The 24,255-nt window shown below is 39.4% G+C and overlaps 1 protein-coding gene across 5 annotated transcripts in view; it reads left to right on the top strand.

The window, feature by feature from the left end:
• The window catches only part of EXTL3 (exostosin like glycosyltransferase 3), a 127,800-nt gene that overhangs the window by 84,471 nt on the left and 19,074 nt on the right, over window positions 1–24,255 (top strand). For 4 of the 5 annotated variants that reach the window (XM_034421279.3, XM_034421281.3, XM_060693092.2 and 1 more), the window contains one exon: window positions 12,132–14,697. In XM_034421279.3, the coding sequence (XP_034277170.1) occupies window positions 12,550–14,697 (2,148 nt within the window). In that variant the 5' untranslated portion in view covers window positions 12,132–12,549. Of the gene's footprint in view, window positions 1–11,081; window positions 11,131–12,131; window positions 14,698–24,255 lie in introns of those variants that run through there. The other variant, XM_087883313.1, reaches the window with a different exon arrangement.

Below are 24,255 nucleotides of genomic sequence, written 5' to 3'. Positions count from 1 at the left end.
ACACACACACACACACACACACTCACACTCGGTTCAATTGCAAACCAAACAAGCTGGTCTGGTTCCCAAGTTAGACAAGACTTAGTCTAAGAAGTGCAAACGTAGTCCAAAGGCCAGTCCAAGGTCCAAACGCGGGGTCGCAGGTCAAGGTGCAAGAAATAGTAACACCAGGGAAGAAACTGAACATATTGTTCCAGCAATGCCCCTTCCTTTGGGCGGGATTAAATAGGCAACGCCAGTACTGCCTCCTCATGAGTAACCTGGTCGACCGGTGTTGCACCTGTCTCCTCTCTGCTCTGCACATCCTTGGATCAGGAGGAGATGTGAACTTCACCTGTTTATCCTTGCTGACTGCTGGCAGATGCTCGGTTTCCTGCCTCTATCTTCCAAGCTAACTGTCCCAGGTGTGGCTGCTCCGTGGGGCTGGAGTTCCCTGCTCCCTGAACCAGAGCTCTCTGCATCTCCATGCTCTCTTCCCCCAAGATGCTAGGACTCGGCTCATCCTCCTCTTCCTCCTCTGAACTTGCGTCTGGAGAGAGGTTCGGAGGCGAGTCCATGACATTGGCTTTCAGTCTTCATTTTCTTCTTAGTCCATTTGTTCTTCATATATTCGTTTTGTGATTCGTTCCTATATATAACCAAACCACCACAAAGTACTCATCTCATACTAGTAACTGAGTTTTGCATTCAATCCATGTTTATTCAGCACCAATTCATTCTTGGCCCTCTCTTTTCTTGTTTTACCACACTTACTTCTTAAATAACTAATTCTCACAGTATTCAACTTCTTTTTATAACTCTCACTTTCATATAATCTAGTGGGACAAAGGACTTCTGCACAACAACCCTTGCTACTTTCAACAAATATTTTCTCATAATAAATCACATTTATGTGTTTCTGCCAGCATTTGTGTGTCTTAAAGTTTCTCCGTCCATTTTCCCATCTTTGGTGGACATTCTATTAAAGTACAAAAATCTGTCTGCTTACTGCAGTTTCGCCCCACCTCCCAATCTATTATTTGTAACCATTTACTCCATTTCCCCTGTCAAACAAAGCTACCTTGATTCTTAATTTATAAATTTTCAAATCCATATTCCCCATTCCTCATTATATGGCCTAATACTTGATGCAAATCATTTGTGTTCTCAGCCAACAACTGAGAACTGTCTGAATGTTCTCATTCTCATTATATACATCTTCTCACACACACACACACATACACCAGTCAAACCTATTGTAATGTCACACAAATATTCCTTTTACATTTTTCCATAAATATATTAAGCATCTGAGGAAACATTACATATATTTTTTTTTATTTCCTGCTCAATGTTGATTTATTAATCATTCCAGTTATTTTCAGGGTTAAGTCATTAAGGATTATAGAAATCAAAATTAACCCTCTGATTAGTTGTACTCAAAAACCTACTGGAGGCCAGTGCGGCTACATGGCTATAATGGGCCACTGCAATTTGTATCGACTGCAGTTCATTGCAGCACCTTATAAAGCATACTGCAGTATCTATCCTGAAGGTGATAGTGGCATGACTTACTGTTGTCAAAATATTATAGAAGGCAAAGAGAGTATTTTGCTCATGAAGGCTAAAATATTTAGGGATAGAACATACCTCTTATTAGAAGGGAATCTCTCCTATTGGGTTAAGGGCTAAAATTAAAGTATGGTTTCTATTTGCTTCTAAAATTCAGGCTAGTTAAGCCATTGGTATGTTAACCATTTAAATGGTGTTGTCAATCTACTTCTAATTAGCCCTGAGAAAGAACTCATCCCAAAACCTTCCTACCAGACAGTAGGACATACTCAATTTGTACCTTTTGTGTCTGGGCTTTGGCATATAAGTGAAACCAGTGGTGAAATCCAGCAGGTTCTGACAGGTTTCGGAGAACCGGCAAATACCACTTCTGGCTGGCCTCAGAGTGGGGAGGGAATGGGGATTTTGCAGTATCCTTCCCCTGCCACACTCACCAAGCCACACCCACAAAACTGGTAGTAAAAAAAAAATTGGATTTCACCACTGAGTGAAACGCATCCCCCAATTCCTCACTCCTCAAGAGGTGGATGATTTGTTCTTTTGGGAGATTGGAGGGAGAGATCTGGAGGAAGAGAAATTAACAATAATTGGGGTTGGATGGAGAGAAGCAAAAGCTGAGATCATTCTCCTTCAGATTCAGTTTGAAGGCTGGAACTTCCAGAGAAGTTTAAAAAAAACAAACCCAAGTCTGACTTAATGAAATCAGAAACTGTGTGTTTGTGTGAGTGTTTGTGTTTGTGTGTGCACTTTCTTATTAATAAAGTTAACTTTTTTCTGTACTTCGTGAGATTGATTTACTTTCATAGACGAAAGACCTGAATCCTCTAATCATATATTTCAGTACTATATGACCAGGAGGTGATGCAGTAGCAATTATTTTATCCTTTGTTTGTGCTTTTATCTAGTAACTGCCAGAAAATAACTCAGGATGAAAAAGTCCTACTTCTGGATTTAGAGGAGAAGATGCTATGTAAGGCACTCTCTAGAAGATAAGAGTTGGTGGTGAGAACTACCAAGACATTTACTCTAAGGGATAGTATGAAGAACCAGATGGCCTTTTGCAGAGGTAGTTCGCAACTTCCGTACTCTGTTACTTTAGGAGCTCCACCAAGCTACTAACACAGCAGTTAAATTACTAGTATGGGTTCTTGTATAGATCTTATACATTCTTAAAATGTTATAGGTAAACGCGTACTGTAATCTCCAATTCTGTCCAGTTTTAGCTTGCATATATTGTGTGTATCTAAAACAAATTATTGATTGTAATTGGCACAGATTTTCTAACAAGGAAAGACCAGGGGTGCTATTCAGCAGGTTCTGACAGGTTCTGGAGAACCGATAGCGAAAATTTTGAGTAGTTTGGAGAACCGGCAAATACCACCTCTGGCTGGCCTCAGAGTGGGGTGGGAATGGATATTTTGCAGTATCCCTCCCTTGGAGTGGGGTGGGAATGGAGATTTTGCAGTATCCTTCCCCCGGAGTGGGGTGGGAATGAAGATTTTGCAGTATCCTTCCCCTGCCACGCCCACCAAACCATGCCCACCAAACCACACCACACTCACTAAGCCACGCCCACAGAACCGGTAGTAAAAAAAATTGAATTCCACCACTGGAAAAGACATTTCTTAAGGTCTCCGGCAATAGCAATAGCACTTAGACTTATATACCGCTTCACAGCGCTTTACAGCCCTCTCTAAGTGGTTTACAGAGTCAGTCTATTGCTCCTAACAATCTGGGTCCTCATTTTACTGACCTCGGAAGGATGAAAGGCTGAGTCAACCTTGAGCCAGTGTGGATTGAACTGCCAAATTGCAGTCAGCTGGCAGTCAGCAGAAGTAGCCTGCAGTACTGTACTCTAACTACTGTGCCACGGCGGCTCTAATCTGCTCAATAGTTTCAAAGACCCCAGAGTTGTTCTCCTGTGTTGTTGGGTTGGTGCAGCCAAATTTGTTCCCAAACCCTTAGATTCTAGAGTATAGAAGTAGAGTAATTCTCAGTCTAGTGGGATCAGAAGCAGGGTTCAACTTTACTTCTTTCTTACTTTAAATATTTATAGATTGTCCTACAGTTAAATATTATGGGTGATCTACAAGTAAGGAACAATTACAATCAATCTAATATTTCATTTAAAAAATGGCAACTTGGAATTTTCACTCTGACCCAAATGCCCATTGGGGGAAAAAAAAAAAGGTCAGATGCCTTTTGAAATGTCAGAACAGTTGGTGGGTCAGCATGTTCCACAGTGCGGAGCTACTATCAAAAAGTTTTGAAAAAAATAACTACTTGTCAGAAATGGCAAACATGGTCTAATCAGAAAGGTGGCAGATTGGAGTAACAGGTTGAGCTTTCTAAAGTAATGAAAATTAGATAGTCTGGGAGGTTCATTTAGATCTGGACTCTTTCTAGAACGTTGAAAATTTCTCAGTTTGAACTTCCTGCAGTTCCCCAATAAAGAGCTATAGATTCATGATCTCTTTTTATATCATTTGTAGTGTTAATGCTTTAAAAAAATGGCCATTCTTTTCTCTCAGATTCATGGATAGGTCTAGAACAGTGATGGTGAACCTATGGCACATGTGCCAGAGGTGGAACGCAGCACCCTCTCTGTGGGCACATGAGCCGTCGCCCCAGTTCAGCTCTGCTGCGCGTGCACCTCCCACTGGCCAGCTGGTCTTCGTGTCTCTGCCGTGCATATGGGGGGGGGCACGCTCACATGAAAGGGGGACAGGGCACATGCGCGGTGGCCGTGCATGCACGGGGGCGTGTGCGCAGGGTGCGTGCATGCATGGGGGGGCACATGCATGGGGGCCGCACGCACATTGCATTTGGGGGGTTTGGGCACAGTTTGGGCACTCGGTCTGGAAAAGGTTAGCCATCACTGATCTAGAATTTCAAAGTTGGGATTTTAAAGCTTGAACATAACCCAGTGGTGTATATCTGTGTGCTTGAATCATCTGACACATATCTTCTCCCCACACCCACTGTTGCTGTAAATGGAGAATACATTGGTCTAATTTTTAAAGTCAAGAACATCTTTCTTAGCATCTATTGCATGCCTTTTGTGACTAGTTCTGAAGGCCATTATATAAAATTAGCTTGCTATTTAGAGGCAGCAAAGAGGGCTGGTATGGAATTAATGTTCTATTACAAGAGCTTTGTGTAAAGCTCTTTAATAATTTGCTGATGAGCTCTTATTGAAAAAAAATCTGAGGAACAAGGCAGAAAATGAAAGGGTAAAGGACTAAGATCGCTTCTAGATAGAAATGGCAGAGTTCACCACCTCTTTAGCAACTTTTGAGCTCTTCTGGCTTTCAAAGGAGAGTTTAAAAATCTCTTCTGATAGTTATTCTATAGTACTGCAGCTATGTACAACAACTTCCCCATGCTACATATCGAACGGTGTATAGATGTGCAGACTTTATGCTCTACCCTTAAATGCTTATTTTATAACTGCAGGTATATGAAATAGATATATATTAAACTTCAAGTGCAAACTCAGAAGAAAAAAAAAACAATATTAAAAACATAAAATAAATCCATTTTAAAACCATCAGCTGTCTGCAGATGACCTCATCTAATTTTGCTAAAGTCAAAAGTTAATTTTGGCCATAGTTAAAATAGTGGTACAGTGCTAAAATCTGTATTTTCTCGATGCTGGCTGCTGTGATTCATAAATGGGAGGATATTATGTTTTATCAAAAACTGGAAATAGAACTTTCACATCTAGGAAATGTTGGCTATGCCATTTCAAATGCAACATATTTGTTTGAGTGGCAGAACAATCTCAAAACATACCACCATTGTTAACTTAGCCTGAGTTGGAGATGTAGTGGATATTCTCATGTTTTAATAGTAACAGAGTTGGAAGGTACCTTGGAGGTCATCTAGTCCAACCCCCTGCTCACGCAGGAGATCTTACTAGGGATTCAAACCATCGATCTTTCTGATCGACAGGCTCAGTGTCTTAGCCACCGAGCCACGTTCCTCTCCAAAGGAGCACCTTTGGAAGATCCCTCAGTCTGCGACATCTCCTGTTAAAAAGAAACTTGGTAGGCATGGAAATGTCCTTCTCTGACTCAAATTTTAGGGAATCATTGTGATTTTCATTAAACAGTTACTATGCTGGATATGATAACCGGTAGTAGTTTCCCATGTTATTCAAAATTACAGTACATCTTTTTAAAAAATGGGTTATTTTGCTAAATCAGTTTTCCAAACCAGGTTTTCGGGCTAAAAAGTAAAAACTAATGTTGATGGAGGAACATAATTTGGTCAGTTGAAGAATTTACAGGTCTTAGATCCAGTAAATTAATAGAGAAATTCATGGTATGGTCACTTCCTGGTTAGATTACTGCAACATACACTTCATGAAGCTGCCTTTGAAGATCACATAGAAATTATAACTAGTCCAGAATACAGTGGCACACATAGTTTTGGGTATACCATCTTTTAAATAAATACACAAATTCAGGCAAAGATATCAAGGTGGAATTGTTCACAAAACCTTCGGATGATGAATTGATTGTGAGCAAATATATGACAGTTTTGTGTTACATATCAGATCCTCAGAATTTCATACCATTATGTATTTTAGACAGAAAGATAATAGTGTGGACTCTGTATTTTTGGATGAAGCCTTAGTTCAAAGTATAATTATTTGAATGCTGAGACAAGATAGCAGGGTGTGTTGTTGTTAGTTGCAAAGTCGTGTCTGACCCATCGTGACCCCATGGACAACGTTCCTCCAGCCCTTCCTGTCCTCTACCATCCTCTGGAGTCCATTTAAGCTCACACCTACTGCTTCAGTGACTCCATCCAGCCACCTTGTTCTCTGTCGTCCCATTTTTCTTTTGCCCTCGATCTTTCCCAGCATTAGGCTCTTCTCCAGTGAGTCCTTCCTTCTCATTAGGTGGCCAAAGTATTTGAGTTTCATCTTCAAGATCTGGCCTTCTAAAGAGCAGTCAGGGTTGATCTCCTCTAGGACTGACTTGTTTGTTCGCCTTGCCGTCCAAGGGACTCGCAGGAGTCTTCTCCAGCACCATAGTTCAAAGGCCTCAATTCTTTGGCGCTCAGCCTTTCTTATGGTCCAACTTTCATAGCAGGGTGTAAAATCCCCATATAGATGACAGCTAAACATTTTCAGCCATAATGATGCCTATTACTTTAGAACCTGTAGTGTATTAACAGACACATGCTAGATAAATCCATGTAATAATTAAAATGTATTTTTCCTAAAGCTCAGCATTATATATGTTGTTCATTTAAGATGATATTAAAAGTAGAAATCTAAGCCATTTTTGTTTCTTGATCATCATTATCCTTTTGTGGCTTCAATAAAGTTTTTACTAGCTAAGAATTAACCTCCTGAAAAGCAAGCAGTCACTTTTTTGGACTATTGCTTCTAAGGCAGGCTGCGTACAGTATCTTGGCTCGTCTTTATAACCCAAAACATGTGTCAGTATTATGAAATCTGGCATCTCACTATTGGAAAATTCTCCAAGGGTTCCTTTTAAATTTTTGCTTTGTGATTTTCTGCTCAAGATTAGTCACATAAAGCATTTTAAAATCCAAAAGCTGTTTTTGCCCACAGTAATGCAAGCAAAAAAAGAGATCTTCTTTTATCTCAGTCTGAGATGTGGAAAGAGCATAAAAATAGAGATTTGAGCAAAATATTCTAGCAGGAGTAGGGAAATATTGGAGCCCTTATTTCAAATATTTTGTCCTACCTTTCAAATATAGGATTTCCAGGTTGATTAATTGTTTTAAATTACAGTAGTTCCTTGGTACTCAACTGCTTTGAAACTCATTGAATTTGGTACTGAAAGCATTTTGTCCCTGTACTCATTGTTTGTTTGGTACTCAATGCACAAGCCAGAATTTAATCAGTGTCAATTACCTTGTGACTCACTATATTATTCCACTAGCTGGATATCCGTGCTTTGCTACAAAACTATGTCATAGGGCTTGATAAATCGACATTTACATCTTAACAATTAATGAGTAGTTACAATCGGCCTCTCCTCTCCCCTTCTCTCCCTCAGCCTTGCCCCACAGAAGCCTCCCCTATCCTATCCCCTGGTTGCTGCTGTGAAAGTAAAACTGAAATTGAAACTCCTCTCCTCTGCTTGTGTTTTGCATTTGGAACAGATTTCTTTTCAGGTGGGGAGGGGGAATAGAACTCCTTAGCATCAGAGCATGGAACAGATTTCTTTTCAGGTGGGAGGGAGAGTAGAACTCCTTAGCATCAGAGGGCTGTTTGGAAAGTGAAACAGTATTTGCTGTGTGAGCAAGAAGGAGACAGGAAGGAGCCTGGCCGTGGCATAGCTCAAGTGTTCTGTATTAAAGCTGCTTCCTGCTGTGAAAGTAAAACTGAAAGTGAAACTCCTCTTCTCTGCTTGTGTTTTGCATTTGGAACAGATTCCTTTTCAGGTGGGGAGGGGGAGTAGAACTCCTTAGCATCAGAGCGTGTTAATAATAATAATAATATAGGAAATACTAATGCTCTGATGGTCATTTCGAAAAATCCTTTCTTAGTGAGTACCGAGAAGCCAATACGTGGCAAATTTCAAGTTTGTAGGCTTTACGGTTCTGGAGATTTCGTGATTATGGTGTGAGTGGTTTTCGCTTTTATATATATATAGATATGGGAAAAATTTGTTTGGTACTCATCGCTTTTGGTACTCATTGCATCTCCCAGAACCAATTAATGATGAGTACCGAGGTATTATACTTTTAAATTTGATTATGGAATCTTCGAAGGCCAAATAATTGGGAGTTGCTAAAAATAAATCATAAATCCTTGAAAACCTGGGAAACTACATCAATTTTTACTTAGGCATAAAGTTTGGAGGCAGGCACTTTTATACCTGAATATCAGCATTGAGACATAACCACTGGGGTGTTGTCAGTAACAAGCCTTTTATAAGACTTCCTAGATTTGTGCCTCATTTTGTATTGTCTTACTGCCCAGCTTTTACAGCTGTTAAAAGTTGCAGATGGAAGTACCATTTTGGATGACATAATTCCCTCCTGCCCTTCTTCCTTATAATAAGGGGAATGTCTATTTTATCTAATTCTTTCTTGACTGTTCACATTGATAGCTGTCACTAAATCTTGTGATAATTAAGATGATAGTATTTGCTGTCTGCTCTCAGATATGCTCTCTTTTTCTTGTCTGGCCTGAATCACCCATGTTTAATATAACTGGATGATCCATATTGTAATATTATTCTTATGCCTACCACAAAATACATGAATTTTATTTCAATCAAATTACCTCAAATTACCTTTCTGATCATGTAAATAATTTAAAGCTGCCAGGTATGCTGCATAAAAGTGCACAAATAAATAAAAACAAGATTATGATACAATAGAGAAGATACATTAGATGTCTTCTTCAGACATGTTGACTTCAACTCCCAGAATTTCCAGCCAGCTGGTATTGAAAAACACTACAGTATTAGAAGAAAAGAGAAAAAAGAGCAGTCCAGCAGGAGATAAAGCTTAGCAGCGTTTGGTTTGAGGATCAGAAATAGTAGAGAACAGGGAGAGGGTTGTAAGAGATTGAAGGCTGTCAGTAAAAAAGGTCACAGAAGTAAGATTTGGTCATAACTTTTTCTCCTGGAATCTCCTCCTTTCCAGGCAGGAGCTCAGATGGTATAAACCAGGGGTCTCCAACCTTGGCAACTTTAAGACTTGTGGGGTTCAATTCCCAGAATTCCTCTTTGCTGGCTGAGGAATTCTGGGAGTTGAAGTTCACAGGTCTTAAAGTTGCCAAGGTTGGAGATCCCTGGTATAAATTGTATACATTTTTAACAAAGCATATTTTGAAACCTTTGTCTTAGCTTAAGCGGCTAGTCCCTGCATACATTCTGCATCCAATAAACCCCATCTGTTTCATACAGCCTAGGGATGGCAGTAGGACCAAGGGGCACAACAATAACATGTTACTTTGAAGATTTAACAGTTGGACAGCATAATACCAATACCATAATACCTACTAATGCTTATATCAGGACAATAACACAGATCCATAAACAATGTAGCTTTTCAACAGGGGTCTTTATTTTCTTGAGAGCCAGTTTGGTGTAGTGGTTTGAGGCACCAGGCTTGAAACCAAAGAGATAGTGTGAGTTCTAACACAATCTTAGGCCCAAAGTCAATTTATTTTATTTATTTATTTGATATATTTATTTCCCACCTATCTCACTGTGGGACTGCACTAGGCGGCTTATAACAATAAAAAGGGAGAAATGAGAAGAGTGTAAACAGAACAGTAGTAAAATAATAGAACAATAAAATAAGCAACCCACTTCTGAAAAACCGTGTCAAGAAAACTGCATGAATTTGTCCAGGTAGTAGCTAGGAGTCAAGGCTGACTTGGAGGCCCCCCCGTCCCTCCCCCAATACCTGCATGCCTCCATTCCTATAACCTACAATGTTAAAAATCCAGAGTTATTTCTTGTTGTTTTTGCAGGACTGTATCTCACTTTTTCCTTGTGAAATGTGTGTGGATGCCCTTTATTGGCGGCATTGTGAATGAATGGGGGCAGTGTTTGCAAATGACTTCGCTGGCATTTAATTCAATTCAGCTGAGTGTATTTTTATCTTGTTTTCACATTCTTGAATTATCCAAAGCAACAACAACAAAAAAATTCTTTGAGTAAGAAGAATTGTAACTTTGGCACATGATCATTTTTGTGATTTAAAAGCCAATCCCAAATAAAGATGCTATTATAATACTTCTGATGGGTGTTCAGGCCTGAATGTTAGTGAACTACTATGGCGACCTTGCTTGCATCTCTCTGCATTTATTTAACTACAGGTAGTCCTCGACTTACAACCACAATTGAACCCAACATTACTGTTGTTAAGTGAGACATTTGTTAAGTGAGTTTTGCCCCACTTTTCTTGCCACAGTTGTTCAGTGAATCACTGTAGTTGATAAGTTAGTAACTCGGTTGTTAAGTGGATCTGGTTTCCCCATTGACTTGGCTTGTCAGAAGGTCGCAGAAGGGATCACATGACCTTGGGTCACAGCAACGGTCATAAATGACCTTTCTGGGATGCCAGAAAGGTTGTAACTGTGAAAATGGTCATAAATCACTTTTTTTTCAGTGCCATTGTAACTTTGAACGGACACTAAATGAACTGTTGTAAGTCAAGGACTACCTGTACATTTTATAATTGGCAACCCTGACTGGGAATCCTAGAAGTTGTAGTCTGATATATATTTGGAGTCCTCTAAGGTGGGAGATTTCTAGCACTGAAGGGGGACCATCAAGAATAGATCACTTAGATATTCTTTCTGTTTAAATGTGAGACTATATCATCAAGCAGACATTTCATAATCTTTTAGTGACTAGTCTTTTCCTTTCTTTTAAAAAAACTATTTTATTTCATCGTGTCTTGCAATAAATTCTGTAAGCCAGTTATGATATGTGAGGAAAATCCTCTTAAATCTGCTCCTTTCATTACCTCAGTTGATTTTTTTCCTCAAGTATGATTAATTCCTATCTTCATCCAGTTCCCTTTATGTCAGTGATGGAAACCTGCATCAGAAAATTTTTGCCTAGAAAGGTATAAGAACAGAGATACTTGGAAAAAAACTCTTTATTAATTTGGTTCTTAAATTCTACTTCAGAAACTTGTTCTTCTTCAATCATTGTCATAAAGTTTCTAATATTTTGCCAAAGCTAATTAAAGTTGAATAGTTATCAAGGGCCACCTTTGATTTATATTTCAGTATAAAAAGCAGATCTTTCTAGATCAGGGGTGTCAAACTCAAGACCCGTGGGCTAGATCTGGCCTGTGGAGTGCTTAGATCTGGCCGCGGAGCCGCCTTGGAAACAGTGAAGGACTGGCCCAGGGTGCCTCTGCCAGCAAAAACGGAGCTCAGGAGGGCTGTGCGCCGCCCTCCCGAGATCAGTTTTCGTTCACATAGGATTGTAGGAGGCTGTCCCAGCCGAAAACTGAGATTGGGAGCCCGTTTTTGCTGGCAGAGCACTCGGGCCACCACAGGTGCCCCCAACAAGAGTGACGTCAAGCTGGCCATGCCCACCTTGGCCACACCCCCACACTCCCACAAGGTCAAACACAACCCTGATGCAGCCCTCAATGAAATCGAATTTGACACCCGTGTTCTAGATAGATCTAAGAATGGACAGATACAGTATTTATACGTTTGTAAGTTTTATATTTGAATGACAATCTCTGTTTTGCATCAAAGACACTAACATCAGATATACTTTTCAAATAATGTTTGATCAGCATAATTTTTGTAAAGATAGTAGGTAGAGCAGTATGTTATTATTTCTCCTTTGTTGTTCAAATACATGTTCCCATAAAAAGGTTATGCCATTTTTAGGAGTTGCTATTAAGTAAATTATGTTTTCTATCTCATTTTGATAAGCGGGCAATATACTTACTACACTTAACCAATCAGAAATTCTAAACAGTATGTGTAAGAGGAAGACAGTTTTGGCAGGAAGCTCTGTATTGTATCCATTGTGTTTTAAACAATTAGGCTAATGGAAACTTCACTGTTTATATGATCTGATATATCATTGTTGTTTTTTTAGGTTAGTGGAGTACCAGCAGCATGATGACGGCGAGGGATATTGATAGCATGGGATTCTTCATGGTTGCCTTGCTTACTACTGGATGCTAATTCAGAATGCGGACTACAACAGTAAATTTGAAGTGCTTCTTTTGTGTGTATCTGGCCCAGAGAAAGCTTCTGATTGCCATGTCAATCCTCTTCTTTCTTGCCTTGCGACACCCAGTTAATTGAAGCTTGAGAGAAGTGTTACTGATTGTTGGTTCCCGTCAAATCAAAAGTTGTATCCTTCATTGCAAGAAGATGAAATTTCCATTCTATTGGCTTTTTGTCAAACAGACACAATAATATTTCCTTCTGGAAATCCTGGGATACAAACTGTTTTGGGTATGGCTACTGATCCCACGTGATAGAGGTGTGTGGCACCAACCTTGGGACTCATGACTGGGTATACAATGTTGCGGAATGGGGGAGTAGGGAATGGAGGCCAACCTTGGATGCTACGATGGTCTAGTCGGATTCGACTCACTTGGCTTAGCTTCACATTATTCATTATCCTGGTCTTCTTTCCGCTCATTGCCCATTACTACTTAACCACCATAGATGATGTAGATGATGCTGGCAAGCGCATCTTTGGTCCCCGCATAGGTAACGAACTTTGTGAGGTGAAGCATGTTGAGGATTTATGCCGAATTCGAGAGTCAGTGAGTGAAGAGCTGCTCCAGTTGGAAGCTAAGCGGCAGGAGTTAAACAGTGAAATTGCCAAGCTGAATCTCAAGATTGAAGCCTGCAAGAAAAGCATTGAGAATGCGAAGCAGGATCTTCTGCAATTAAAGAATGTTATCAGTCAAACGGAACATTCATATAAAGAGCTGATGGCTCAGAACCAGCCCAAGCTTTCACTGCCGATTCGGCTGCTACCAGACAAAGATGACTCTAGTTTTCCCATGCCAAAATCCAATAGAAACTGCCGGCTGCATAATTGCTTTGACTATTCACGTTGTCCACTAACCTCTGGTTTTCCAGTATATGTCTACAACAGTGACCAATTTAACTTTGGGAGTTCATTGGATCCTTTAATTAAGCAAGCCTTTGAATCCACTGTCAGAACTAACATATATGTTACTGAAAATGCAAACATTGCCTGTCTCTACATTGTCCTAGTAGGGGAAATGCAGGAACCTGTAATGTCTAAACCTACTGAATTAGAACAACAGTTGCACGCTCTGCCATATTGGAGGACAGATGGACATAACCATCTCATTATTAATTTATCCAGGAAGTCAGAAACTCAAAACTTCCTTTATAATGTCAGTACTGGGAGGGCCATGATTGCCCAGTCCACCTTTTATGATGTACAGTATCGTCCAGGTTTTGACATTGTAGTATCTCCTCTTGTCCATGCCATGTCTGAACCCAACTTCCTAGAGATCCCACCCCAGGTGCCGGTAAAGAGAAAATACTTATTCAGTTTCCAAGGGGAGAAGGTTGAATCTCTCCGATCCAGCTTACAAGAAGTACGATCATTTGAGGAAGAAATCGAAGGAAATGCGCCAGCAGATTATGATGATAGGATCATTACCACATTAAAGGCTGTTCAAGACAGCAAATTGGACTTTGTCTTGGTGGAATTTACATGTAAGAATCAGCCAAAGGCAAGTTTGCCCACTGAGTGGGCTCTTTGTGGAGAAAGGGAAGACAGACTACAGCTACTGAAATTATCTACTTTTGCACTGATAATCACCCCGGGTGATACCCATCTTATGATCTCTGCTGGCTGTGCAATGAGACTGTTTGAGGCTCTAGAAGTTGGGGCTATTCCAGTCATCCTTGGAGAGCAAGTCCAACTGCCTTATCATGATGTAATTCGGTGGAATGAGGCGGCCTTAATTATACCAAAGCCACGTATTACAGAAGTGCACTTCCTTCTGAGGAGCATTTCTGACAATGACCTCTTGGCCATGAGGAGGCAGGGCCGCTTCTTATGGGAAACTTACTTTTCCACTTCAGACAGTGTTTTTAGCACAGTCTTGGCTGTCATAAGGACTCGAATCCAAATTCCAGCTGTTCCCATTCGAGAGGAAATGGCGGTGGAGATCCCTCACCGTTCTGGCAAAGCTGCTGGCACAGATCCCAATATGGCGGACAATGGGGATTTAGATTTGGGGCCAGTAGAAACTGAACCACCTTACTCATCTCCTAAATATTTACGCAATTTTACTCTCACAGCAATGGATATTTACAGAAATTGGAACTCAGCTCCTGGTCCCTTCCACCTCTTTCCTCACACACCCTTTGATCCTGTATTACCCTCAGAAGCCAAGTTTTTAGGGTCAGGCACTGGATTTCGACCTATTGGTGGTGGAGCTGGTGGCTCTGGGAAGGAATTCCAAGCTTCATTGGGTGGCAATGTTCCCAGGGAGCAGTTTACAGTAGTCATGTTAACCTATGAGCGAGAGGAAGTCTTAATGAACTCTTTAGAGAGACTCAATGGTCTCCCTTACTTAAATAAAGTTGTAGTGGTTTGGAATTCCCCCAAACTTCCATCAGAAGATCTCCTTTGGCCAGACATTGGTGTTCCAATTGTGGTAAGTCAAATTCAGATATTTCCTTTTTTATTCCTACGAGAAAACTCAAGTTACTATTTATATAAAATGTTGGTCTTCAGTTGTGCCATAAGATGTTCTCAGTTTGCATGTATTTTTACAGATTTTAGAGCAAAGTATGAGATCCAGAAATTGTCCAGGACATTCAATAAAAATATGAGATTTGGGTTACAGTTAAAGCTGAATATATATAATGTGGCCTTTGCTGATAAAAAAATAAAGGGAGACTAGTATAGATCTATTTCAAGCTATTTAGCTCTTATCAGCTAGCCATACCCTTACTCGGATTCAAACTTGGGCTGCCTGCATATTAGGCAGTTTTATTAACTTCTGAGCCACAAGTTCTCCCTTTATCAGCTTGAGCCAGGGGAGAGATTAAGTGTTTATATATATCTATATATATTTCAGTGGTGGGATTCAAATAATTTAACAACCGGTTCTCTGCCCTAATGATGAGCTGGATAAGTGTGGCTCACTGGTCATGTGACTGTGTGGGTGTGGCCAACTCAACATCATTCATGTCGATGGGTGCTACGCCTTAGCTGTTACAATGTAATAAGGGTTAACCAGAGGCAGTTTATGTAAGCAGGGCGATAAAGATTAGGCTAGAAACAACACCAGAATTTTCAGTTCCTTACAGGATTAGCCCTGTAAAGTGGGAAAAAACAAAATAAGATTTCTTCCAACAACCGGTTCTCCCAAATAGGTGCAAACTGGCTGAATCCCACCACACACACACACAAAAGCATCCTAATGTTTGCATAAAACACTTTACATTATGACGCGATACACTTTTTGAATAACCAAATGGTCATATAGATCTTTGAGTTTCCCATTACAACTTTATCGGGCCTTCTGATTAAAATTATAATACATCTGACATTTTAAAGAATAATGTATTTAAAGTTTGATAAAATATTTCAACACTGGATTCTAATTTCTTGTGCAATATCACTGAGGTATTCATGATGTAAGTTTTATGGACTCTTGGTTCAAGAAATTGAGATTGTAGATGAACCCAAAGTACAAGGAATGGGAAAGAGCAATAGCCGGTTTGCACGAAAAAATGAAGTCATGACCATATGCCCACTGGTTTCTCTCAGAGCTTTGATTGGTCCTGAGCAGAGATTACTTGCTCTGCTCCTTTCAACATGAGTTCACTCATTGGTTAACTTTTTACCTTCCCCAAGTTCAAGATTGTTTCTCTTGGAATATCACAATCAAGGAGGACAGTTGTCAACAATGTACAGCAATTCTGTTCCTCTTATCCACTATAAAAAATTAAGATTGCAATAATATTAGAAGCAATTTTCCCCAGTATGTTGCTTGCAGTAAGGCAGGAAAAGACAAATGGTTTTGTTTTTTTCAATTACCAAACAGAAATATATGTTATTATATGGGTATGCCAATAAAAGAGAATATATGTAGCTCAGGGTTGAAAGGAGGGGTCCTTGGTGCTCTCTGAGTTTCCCAAGCTCAGAGATCACCAGGAATTCCTCATGTATGGGTATGTTTAACACTTCCAAAGGTGCAAAAGATGTAGAATCTAAACAAATAGTGGAAAAGATGTGTAAAGCAAAAATTGCAAACTTAATGGTAGATGGCCAATTTGAATTTTAGAGTTTCCATTAAAGCAATGCTGCTTTTAAAGGCCTAGAATATTATTTTAAAATACAATTTCACGAGTGCTAGTGGAGAATGCTATTAGGTATTACAAAAATAAGAGATTCTGATTGTTTTTCCATCCATTGGAACAGGATGGCCCCTTTAAACTTCTCTGATATTGTGCTGAGGGCTGCAAATGTACTTTGCTTCAAAATCTGAGCTTCCCTGTAGATGATGGGATCTTGTATTTTGTTTGCTATTTCCTAACTAGCATCTTTGGAGCACTGCATCTACTTGAATTGTGATAGATAAAATCATCAATTTTGGGTGGGAGGAGGAATGAATAGACTTTGTGGAAGAGGCTCAACCAAAGAAAGTTAATAATATTCTGCCTTTCTGGGATGATGGTATGTTTGTTGCTTTGAATTCAAACACACGCAGTGTGTGTGTGCATGAAAGAGAGAGTGTGTAAAAACCCAATGATAGAACAACAATTTATTATGTTGTCATCTAGGACCTTGATATCGGGTTAACTGAAATTAATATTTCATCTTGCAGTTTCTAGCTAATGAATCACGCTGTTCAATTCCGACAGCAGTGAATGAAACACTTTTTTTCTGAGAGCAATAATATAAAATACTTATCTCACTGCAAATGGGCATTTGTATTAGGGTTGCCGAATATTTTCAGCAGCACTAATATACAGTAAATGGCGACCATTTATTGGCTACTTAGTCAGAAGTGGACAATCTGTTGTCTGCATGCATTGCCCTTCCCCTCCCCCAGACCAAGCCCCCAGCATTTGATGACAAACTCATAATAATGTCTTGCTTTTTATGTGCTGCAAATGGCAATGTGTTAATGTGTGAACAGATCTATTTTGCAATTAACCCCAATAAAACCAAAAGGGTTAAGAAAAGGGCTGAAAGGCTTTTCAGTGAAATCAACACATCATCAAAACAGCTTCCTAGTGGATTGTGGGTACAAAAGGAATTGTAACCCCAGGCTAAAAAAAAAAAGTTGTCTGAAGATCTATTCTCTTTACTGGTTAAACCAATAAGGGAGGTGAGGCAGATGCGAAGATTATTTGTATCTTGGACATTTACAGAATACATAAAGCCTTTTCCTTGCTCATTCTATGGCTGAATTCACTGAATTCATTGCACCTTTAGATTAGAAGAAACTTTTAAAGTGTTCTGTTTGTTGACCTGGAATCATAGACTTTGTATTTAGGGCTGGGTGTACATTGCAGTCTAATGCTGTTTAGAATATACTTTAGCTTTCAGAAGATACCAGATACTCTGCTTTTTACAGAGCCTTTTCTAGTGTATATCCTGGAAACACATAGATATGTGATAGACATTAGTGAGACCTTGGCAATCAAACTTGCTTAATTGTGTTTCCAGGAATTCTGATGATAAAGAGCTTCATAACCCAAGCTCTCTTCATAGTTCAGGGCTCCCATATTGTTGATCTACCTTATAAAATTATTTCTAAAACATTTCCAGCAATACAGTGGCTTTATTTGCATGACAAAATGAGAGAAAAATTAGCAACCACGTTAATTTAGTGAGTAGTGGGTAGTCTGAACTCAGCCAGCATGGTTATTACATGGTTCATTGTATCTGAAAATTGGGTCGAACAAATCATGAAACAGTGTGTTCTGCAAATACAGACCTGAAGTTGATCAGAAATTTTATTTCAAATATAGTAAAATGAACCTGTGTTCTTTAATATTCATCGCCCACCATTTTTCTTAGTTTCCTGGACCTTTTCACAGCCAAATACTTGTTCTGACCTAGGTTCCCTTAAAAAGCAGGAAGCAGAGTCTTGGTCCCAGTAAAACCTTTTATTTCCACGACTGTGAATTACTTTCATTCACAGTCAGCAAGGCCTGTCCAAACAGTCTTTCAGAGGAATATTTATCAACACACTTTTATCTCGCTTGGCAAGCTGCCACGTAACTTGTTTCCAAACGAAGTACAAGGCAAAATGTGGCACAGAGTCTCTCAGAGTCATGGAACGAACGAATTGTTTCCTGCAAAAGCGCACTCCATGTTCGCTCCTCTTTTGTTTCCTATGGGAGGGGCCAATTACCTTCAAGGTGTGGCTTTACTCCCAAGTTGACCCTGCTTCCTGAGTTGCTCTTGTCTTCTGGCAGCTCTGCACATGCGCACACTGGGAACGGGCTTCAGCTGTTCCTCTGCCTCACTGCTGTCTAGCTCCCTCTCTGCCTCCTACACAGAGCCTTCGTCCGAGCTTTCCCCAGCCCCCAGGACTGGTCCATGTTCCTCCCCAACTTCCTCACTGTCCGATTCTGCTGCCAGCTCTGCTGGCTGCCAGCTGGCCACAACACTACTTTCCAATAATACCCTCTCTGATACATCCATACTGTCCTTCAGTCAGGCAGGGGAATTCTTTAGAGTTGAAATCCACATTTCTTAAAGTTGCCAAGGCTAAAAACCCAGCTCTAGGCAGAATAGGAAATCTTTTGTATTTTATTTTCTGAGTAGGAACTGTATTGGTAAATCTGAAATGGTTAGGGGGTCTTTTTGGAGGTTGGTACCCAAGAAGCTAACCCTAAATTAGCAATTCAGCGGTCAATATAAATATTTGTTTGAATGCCCTCCATAGAGCCAATGTGACATAGTAGTAAAAGCATTGCATTAGGATTAAGGAGAGCCAGTTTCATATCTTCCTTAACCATGGAAACTCACTGGGTGATTTTGTTCCCATCCCTCTGTCTCAACCCAAATTACTTTGTTTTTGGGAGGGAATACAATTTGAAAGGAATGAAAGATAGGTTAACTTCTAACAAAGACCTAAACCAATCAATCCATCACATAAATAATATAAATAAAAGATGATAAATGCAAATATAGCTGAAAACAAACCAAATGCACTTTAAATAGAGTAACTAAATTATTTCAATATACCTGCCTTTCCTCACTGGGAACTGGTGGCTTTTCTTTTATAAACCCTCTAGAAAAGAACTGATCTGCTTTACTTTTTTCTTCCATCAATTTCCCACCCACTCCAAACTTTACGCACATTCCACACACTCCCCCAAATTAATGGCATCTTTCTAAGGTGGGGAAAATAATTGTACCATATTATGGGTGAGTTTGCTGAGTGGATAGTGGTAAACGGAAGACCATCTATTGATTTCATTCAAAAGCTGAAATTTTGAGAATATACTGATTCACAACTCCAGCCTTTCTTAGGCAGTACAGTACAGATTACAAATTCTATATATGCTACAAGTAAATATAAATCACAGATTTGGCACAGATTTTCATTTTCAATTCTTTGAAATAGTTTATTTGTACTTGCAACCCTGTTTATACTTCCATTCATTGACTCTGAATGCTTTCGTAGGAAAGCATTCCATATGTCTGAATCCCCATGGGGTTTAAAACCTGATAACTGAAACCAAGGAATGGAACATTTCCCTTTCTCTAATAGGGGCTGTGATGTGTTTTTGTTTCTTTACTTGGCATTATTTTGTTGCAAGCTATTTAGCAAAAGGTGTGAGAGTTAAGAAAGCAAAGTTTTTCTCTAATTAAAAATGGAAGGGGTGGGGTGAACTGGCATCATTTAAAAATTGTTTTCCTATTAACACTAAAACCATTTCAAGCATCATGAGACTGCCAGGTGCAGAACAGTGATAATGCCACCATGACAAAGTGATTACCGATCAAAGCACCTCAAGCAAGTGGCTAATGAACTCCCAACAAATTACAGTGTAGTGATACGGAATGCCTTCTGCATTTTGAAGTAGGAGCAACTGCAAAAGTCATAGCAACCAGTACACTGAAGCTACCAATTGGAGGAGAGCCAGTAGTAATGGAATGAATTGAATGCTAAGTTTGAATGCAGGAAATTCAGGATGGATTGAAATCCTTCCTATAATGACTGAAGAGATAGGGGTGGAAAGTCTGGTTAATCAACATAGCAAGTAGAATTTCTCTCTTTTTAACTTCTTCCAGTTGAATAAAAACAATTTTCTCCCATGTTAGAGGAAGACTGGATTAGTTAAGGATAATATAAATTGGGGAGAAAAGGATTTTAGGAGATGGGTGGGACAAAATGCTCTCTTTCTACTAGCAGTTCAGTCAACTGAAATTTAATAAAGAGTTTCCAAATTTTGTTTGATTGCAATCACTGTAAGTGGCTTTAACCTGTGAATGTATTTGCTACCGGGCATTAGAATAATTTCTCTCTCTTTTTTAGAATATATCATATTGCTTAATTTTGTTCTTTATTTCTCTTGCCTAGCCTGTACCCTGGGAATTCATTTTTGATTTCCCCTCCAAATACTAACCAGTTCTGACCATACTTAGTTTTTTCTTAAAGATCCAGCAAAGTGAGCTAGCTACTGCTACCTGATGCATCTGTCTGTCTGTCTACCTATCGTCTTTCTCTCTCTCTCTCTCTCTCTCTCATCTATCTTCTACAATATGAAAGTAGTGTTTGAGCTCTTGATGGCACATATATCAAAGTGTTCTGCCCAATTTTACCCTCACTAAAAAGTCTACCTATGATCTCAATGGATGAGTCAGGAATTGATTATATGTCTTCCTGGTCCAAATTGATATTTTATCCACTGTGTGATACTGGTTTTCATGTTAAATGCATTTCCCATCATTTCCAACTGGGATAGAGAAATTGGTCCAGCCAATAACACAGATTGAGGCCTTACATAATCCAGTAGCCCAGTATTCTCTCCCCCCCCCTTTTTTTTATTTTATATGTCTGGTTATATGCATTGATATCTGTGTATTGAATGGTATCAGCAATATGAAAGGCTGGTGAGTTGGATCCAGTGGTAACAGCTTCACTGATAAGAATAAGCTGTTGAAAGCGAGTTTTAAAGAAGGGTGAGCACTACTTATATCTTGATAATCTGAGTGAGAATTTTAAATGTATGGAAGTAGCAGAGGAACATGGTCTGTCACTTAAAGCAAGGATTTAAACACATGCTACAAATTGCCTTTTCTTTTCAAAATATCCTTACGCTTCTGCCAGTTAATGGAGTTTCCTTTCATTTAGTCCGTTTAACTGAGCAGAAATGTAAAAAAATGTAAAAAGGAGTAATGTAAAAATATTTTAAAAGTAAATGGTTATTTTAGTCTTGTGAAAAGTATTAAAAGTAAAAGTATTATATATGTATGTATGTATGTATATTTATTTATTTATTTATTATATTTCTATACCGCCTTTCTCCCGTAGGACTCAAGGCGGTGTACAGTCAAGAAAAATATAGACACACAAACATCATAAAATTGCTAATTAAAATTATTACTTAGTTTGGTCAATTAAATATGTATGAAGGGATGTGGTGGCTCAGTTGCTAAGACACTGAGCTTGTCGATCGAAAGGTCGGCAGTTCAATGGTTCGAATCCCTAGTGCCGCGTAACGGGGTGGGCTCCCGTTACTTGCCCCAGCTTCTGCCAACCTAGCAGTTTGAAAGCACGTAAAAAATGCAAGTAGAGAAATAGGGACCATCTTTGATGGGAAGGTAACAGTGTTCCGTGTGCCTTTGGCGTTTAGTCATACCGGCCACATGACCATGGAGACGTCTTCGGATAGCGGTGGCTCTTCAGCTTTGAAATGTTGATGAGCATCGCCCTCTAGAGTCGGGAATGACTAGCACATATGTGCAAGGGGAACCTTTACCTTATGTATATGTGTATACACACACACACACTTATATAAAATAAAGTAAATTTCAGTTTTACTTTTTATTATACATGTACTTAAATTTAATAGTTCAAGGAATAATGCATAGATCAAGGAATAATGCATAGCTGGAATCTTTAATTTTACAAGAGTTATCTCTTTCCCCTTGCTCATTTTGTTTGTGATCCTTTACTTTCAGATTATTTTAGGAAAAGGCATTTAGCCCCTATTGGAACCAATTAGTTGCCAGCTTTTAGGATCCTTTGGTGATATATGCTTTTAATGTCCAATTCTCTGCCATACACAACAATTTCAATACTCAGGTGGATGAATGTGTATCAGAAAGGAAAATTGTGTAGTTCTTAAAAGAAAGCAGGCATACAGAGATGTAATTACCTGCCAATACTGGCCATTCAACCCCCCCCCCAAAAAAAATTGGTGCAATGCTTAATGCTTTGAGTGTGATTTTTTTAAAAAAACATGGAATTTACTTGTGATGAATATTCTTAAATCTAATCAGTGTAACACCCTTCGCTAAAAGATGGCCACCTTCACATCAGTGACAAAATCCTGGGAATTGAAGTATTTCCTTACTAATTGGGGGATATTGTATTATTTGAGAAAAGATTTATATCAGTCTATTTCTTTCTTTTTTAATATGGACAAGGCAGTGGATCTAATATAATGTGTAGTAAGATATTATTGATAGTATCGATCACACTGGAAGAGGAATAGGGTCAGTTAGTCATGCTTCATAATTCCTCTTTAGAGTACTGCTTTGCAGGCCCACATAAAGTATTGACTCTCGTAATATCCATGTGATGTACCTGTACAGAGCTCTTAACAAGCACATGGTTCTGATAATTTCCATACTCCTCTCAGTTGCACAGGTTAAGGGTGATGAGGAATAAGGGCTATCTTTTCTGCCAAGAAATAGGGTTTTGTATTTAAGAAAGCTTAGGACAGACTGGGATCAGAAATCATCTAGTAGTCACCTTTTCATTTGTTTTATTACATCATTCTTTCAAGTACTACACAGTTATTGAACAGTCTTAACCAGACGCCTTCAAACTTGGGAGCTTTAAGATTTGTGGACTTCAACTCCTAGAATTCTCCAGCCAGCTATGCCATAGCTGGCATAGCTGGCTGGAGAATTCTGGGAGTTGAAGTCCACAAGTCTTAAAGCTCCCAAGTTTGAAGGCCTCTGGTCAAGACCAATACTTTGAAGAACATAGCCACGTCAGATGCACCTTCTTTAGAACAGTTGCACAGATCTGCCAGTAAAGTATATGGTTAAAGGTCCTCCCACCTCCAGCTCTCATAAATAATACTTTGTGTGGGAAGCTAATAAAAATAATTAGCCCTTCACATTTTTGTGTAAAACCCAGCAAATGTTTGCAGTGAATTTATACATAAATACCTGCTTTATAGATAGAACCTCCATTATTTCTTGCCCAAGTCCACTCGGAAAAAGGACTTGTACTTTTTAAAGACATAATTTTAGGGGCAGATGTTGCCCTCCCTAAAGGTTAACTCAGCCTTCCAGCCTTCCAAGATCAGTAAAATGAGGACCCAGATTGTTGGGGGTGATATGCTGACTCTGCAAACCATTTAGAGAATGCTGTAAAGCACTATGAAGTGATATATAAGTCTAAGTGCTACTGCTATTCCCACTAGAGTTTTACCAAGTGCTACTTTTTATGTTGTAATAAATAGAGACTGTTAATTTCTGCTGGAGAAAATTAGTATGTATACACTGCTAGGATGGAGCTAACATTGTCCCTGGAGGCATTAGATTCTTGGTAGAAGCTGATTTTGAACTCTTACAAACTAAAGCATCTTACCAATACTACGTAAACTGAGCTATAGGTTCATCTCAGACAGCAGTATCTAAGCTTGGATGCTAAGCAGCATTGGATAGTATGTCTATGGAGATTCTCAGTCATCCAGGTCATGGTGGTCCCAAAAGTGCTTTTTCAAGAGGCAACTGGACTTTCTTGTTTTTCTTTGAAGATGTTTCGCTTCTCATCCAAGAAACTTCTTCAGCTCTGACTGGATGGTTGGGAATGGAAGGATTTATATTCCTTGCAGACAGCTGGTCATTTGTATTCTTTTAGAGAGTTGTTGAGCCCACTTGAAGGTTTATCCAGTGGTGGGTTTCAAAATTTTTTACTACCGGTTCTGTGGGTGTGGCTTGGTGGGCTTGGCAGGGGAAGGATACTGTAAAATCTCCATTACCGCCCCACTCCAGG

The sequence above is a fragment of the Pantherophis guttatus genome, chromosome 1 (assembly GCF_059756535.1).
Source record: "Pantherophis guttatus breed Tessera chromosome 1, ASM5975653v1, whole genome shotgun sequence".
Taxonomy (NCBI): Eukaryota; Metazoa; Chordata; class Lepidosauria; order Squamata; family Colubridae; genus Pantherophis; species Pantherophis guttatus.
The sequence above is the reverse complement of the archived record's forward strand: the minus strand, read 5'-3'. Positions and strand labels throughout refer to the sequence as shown.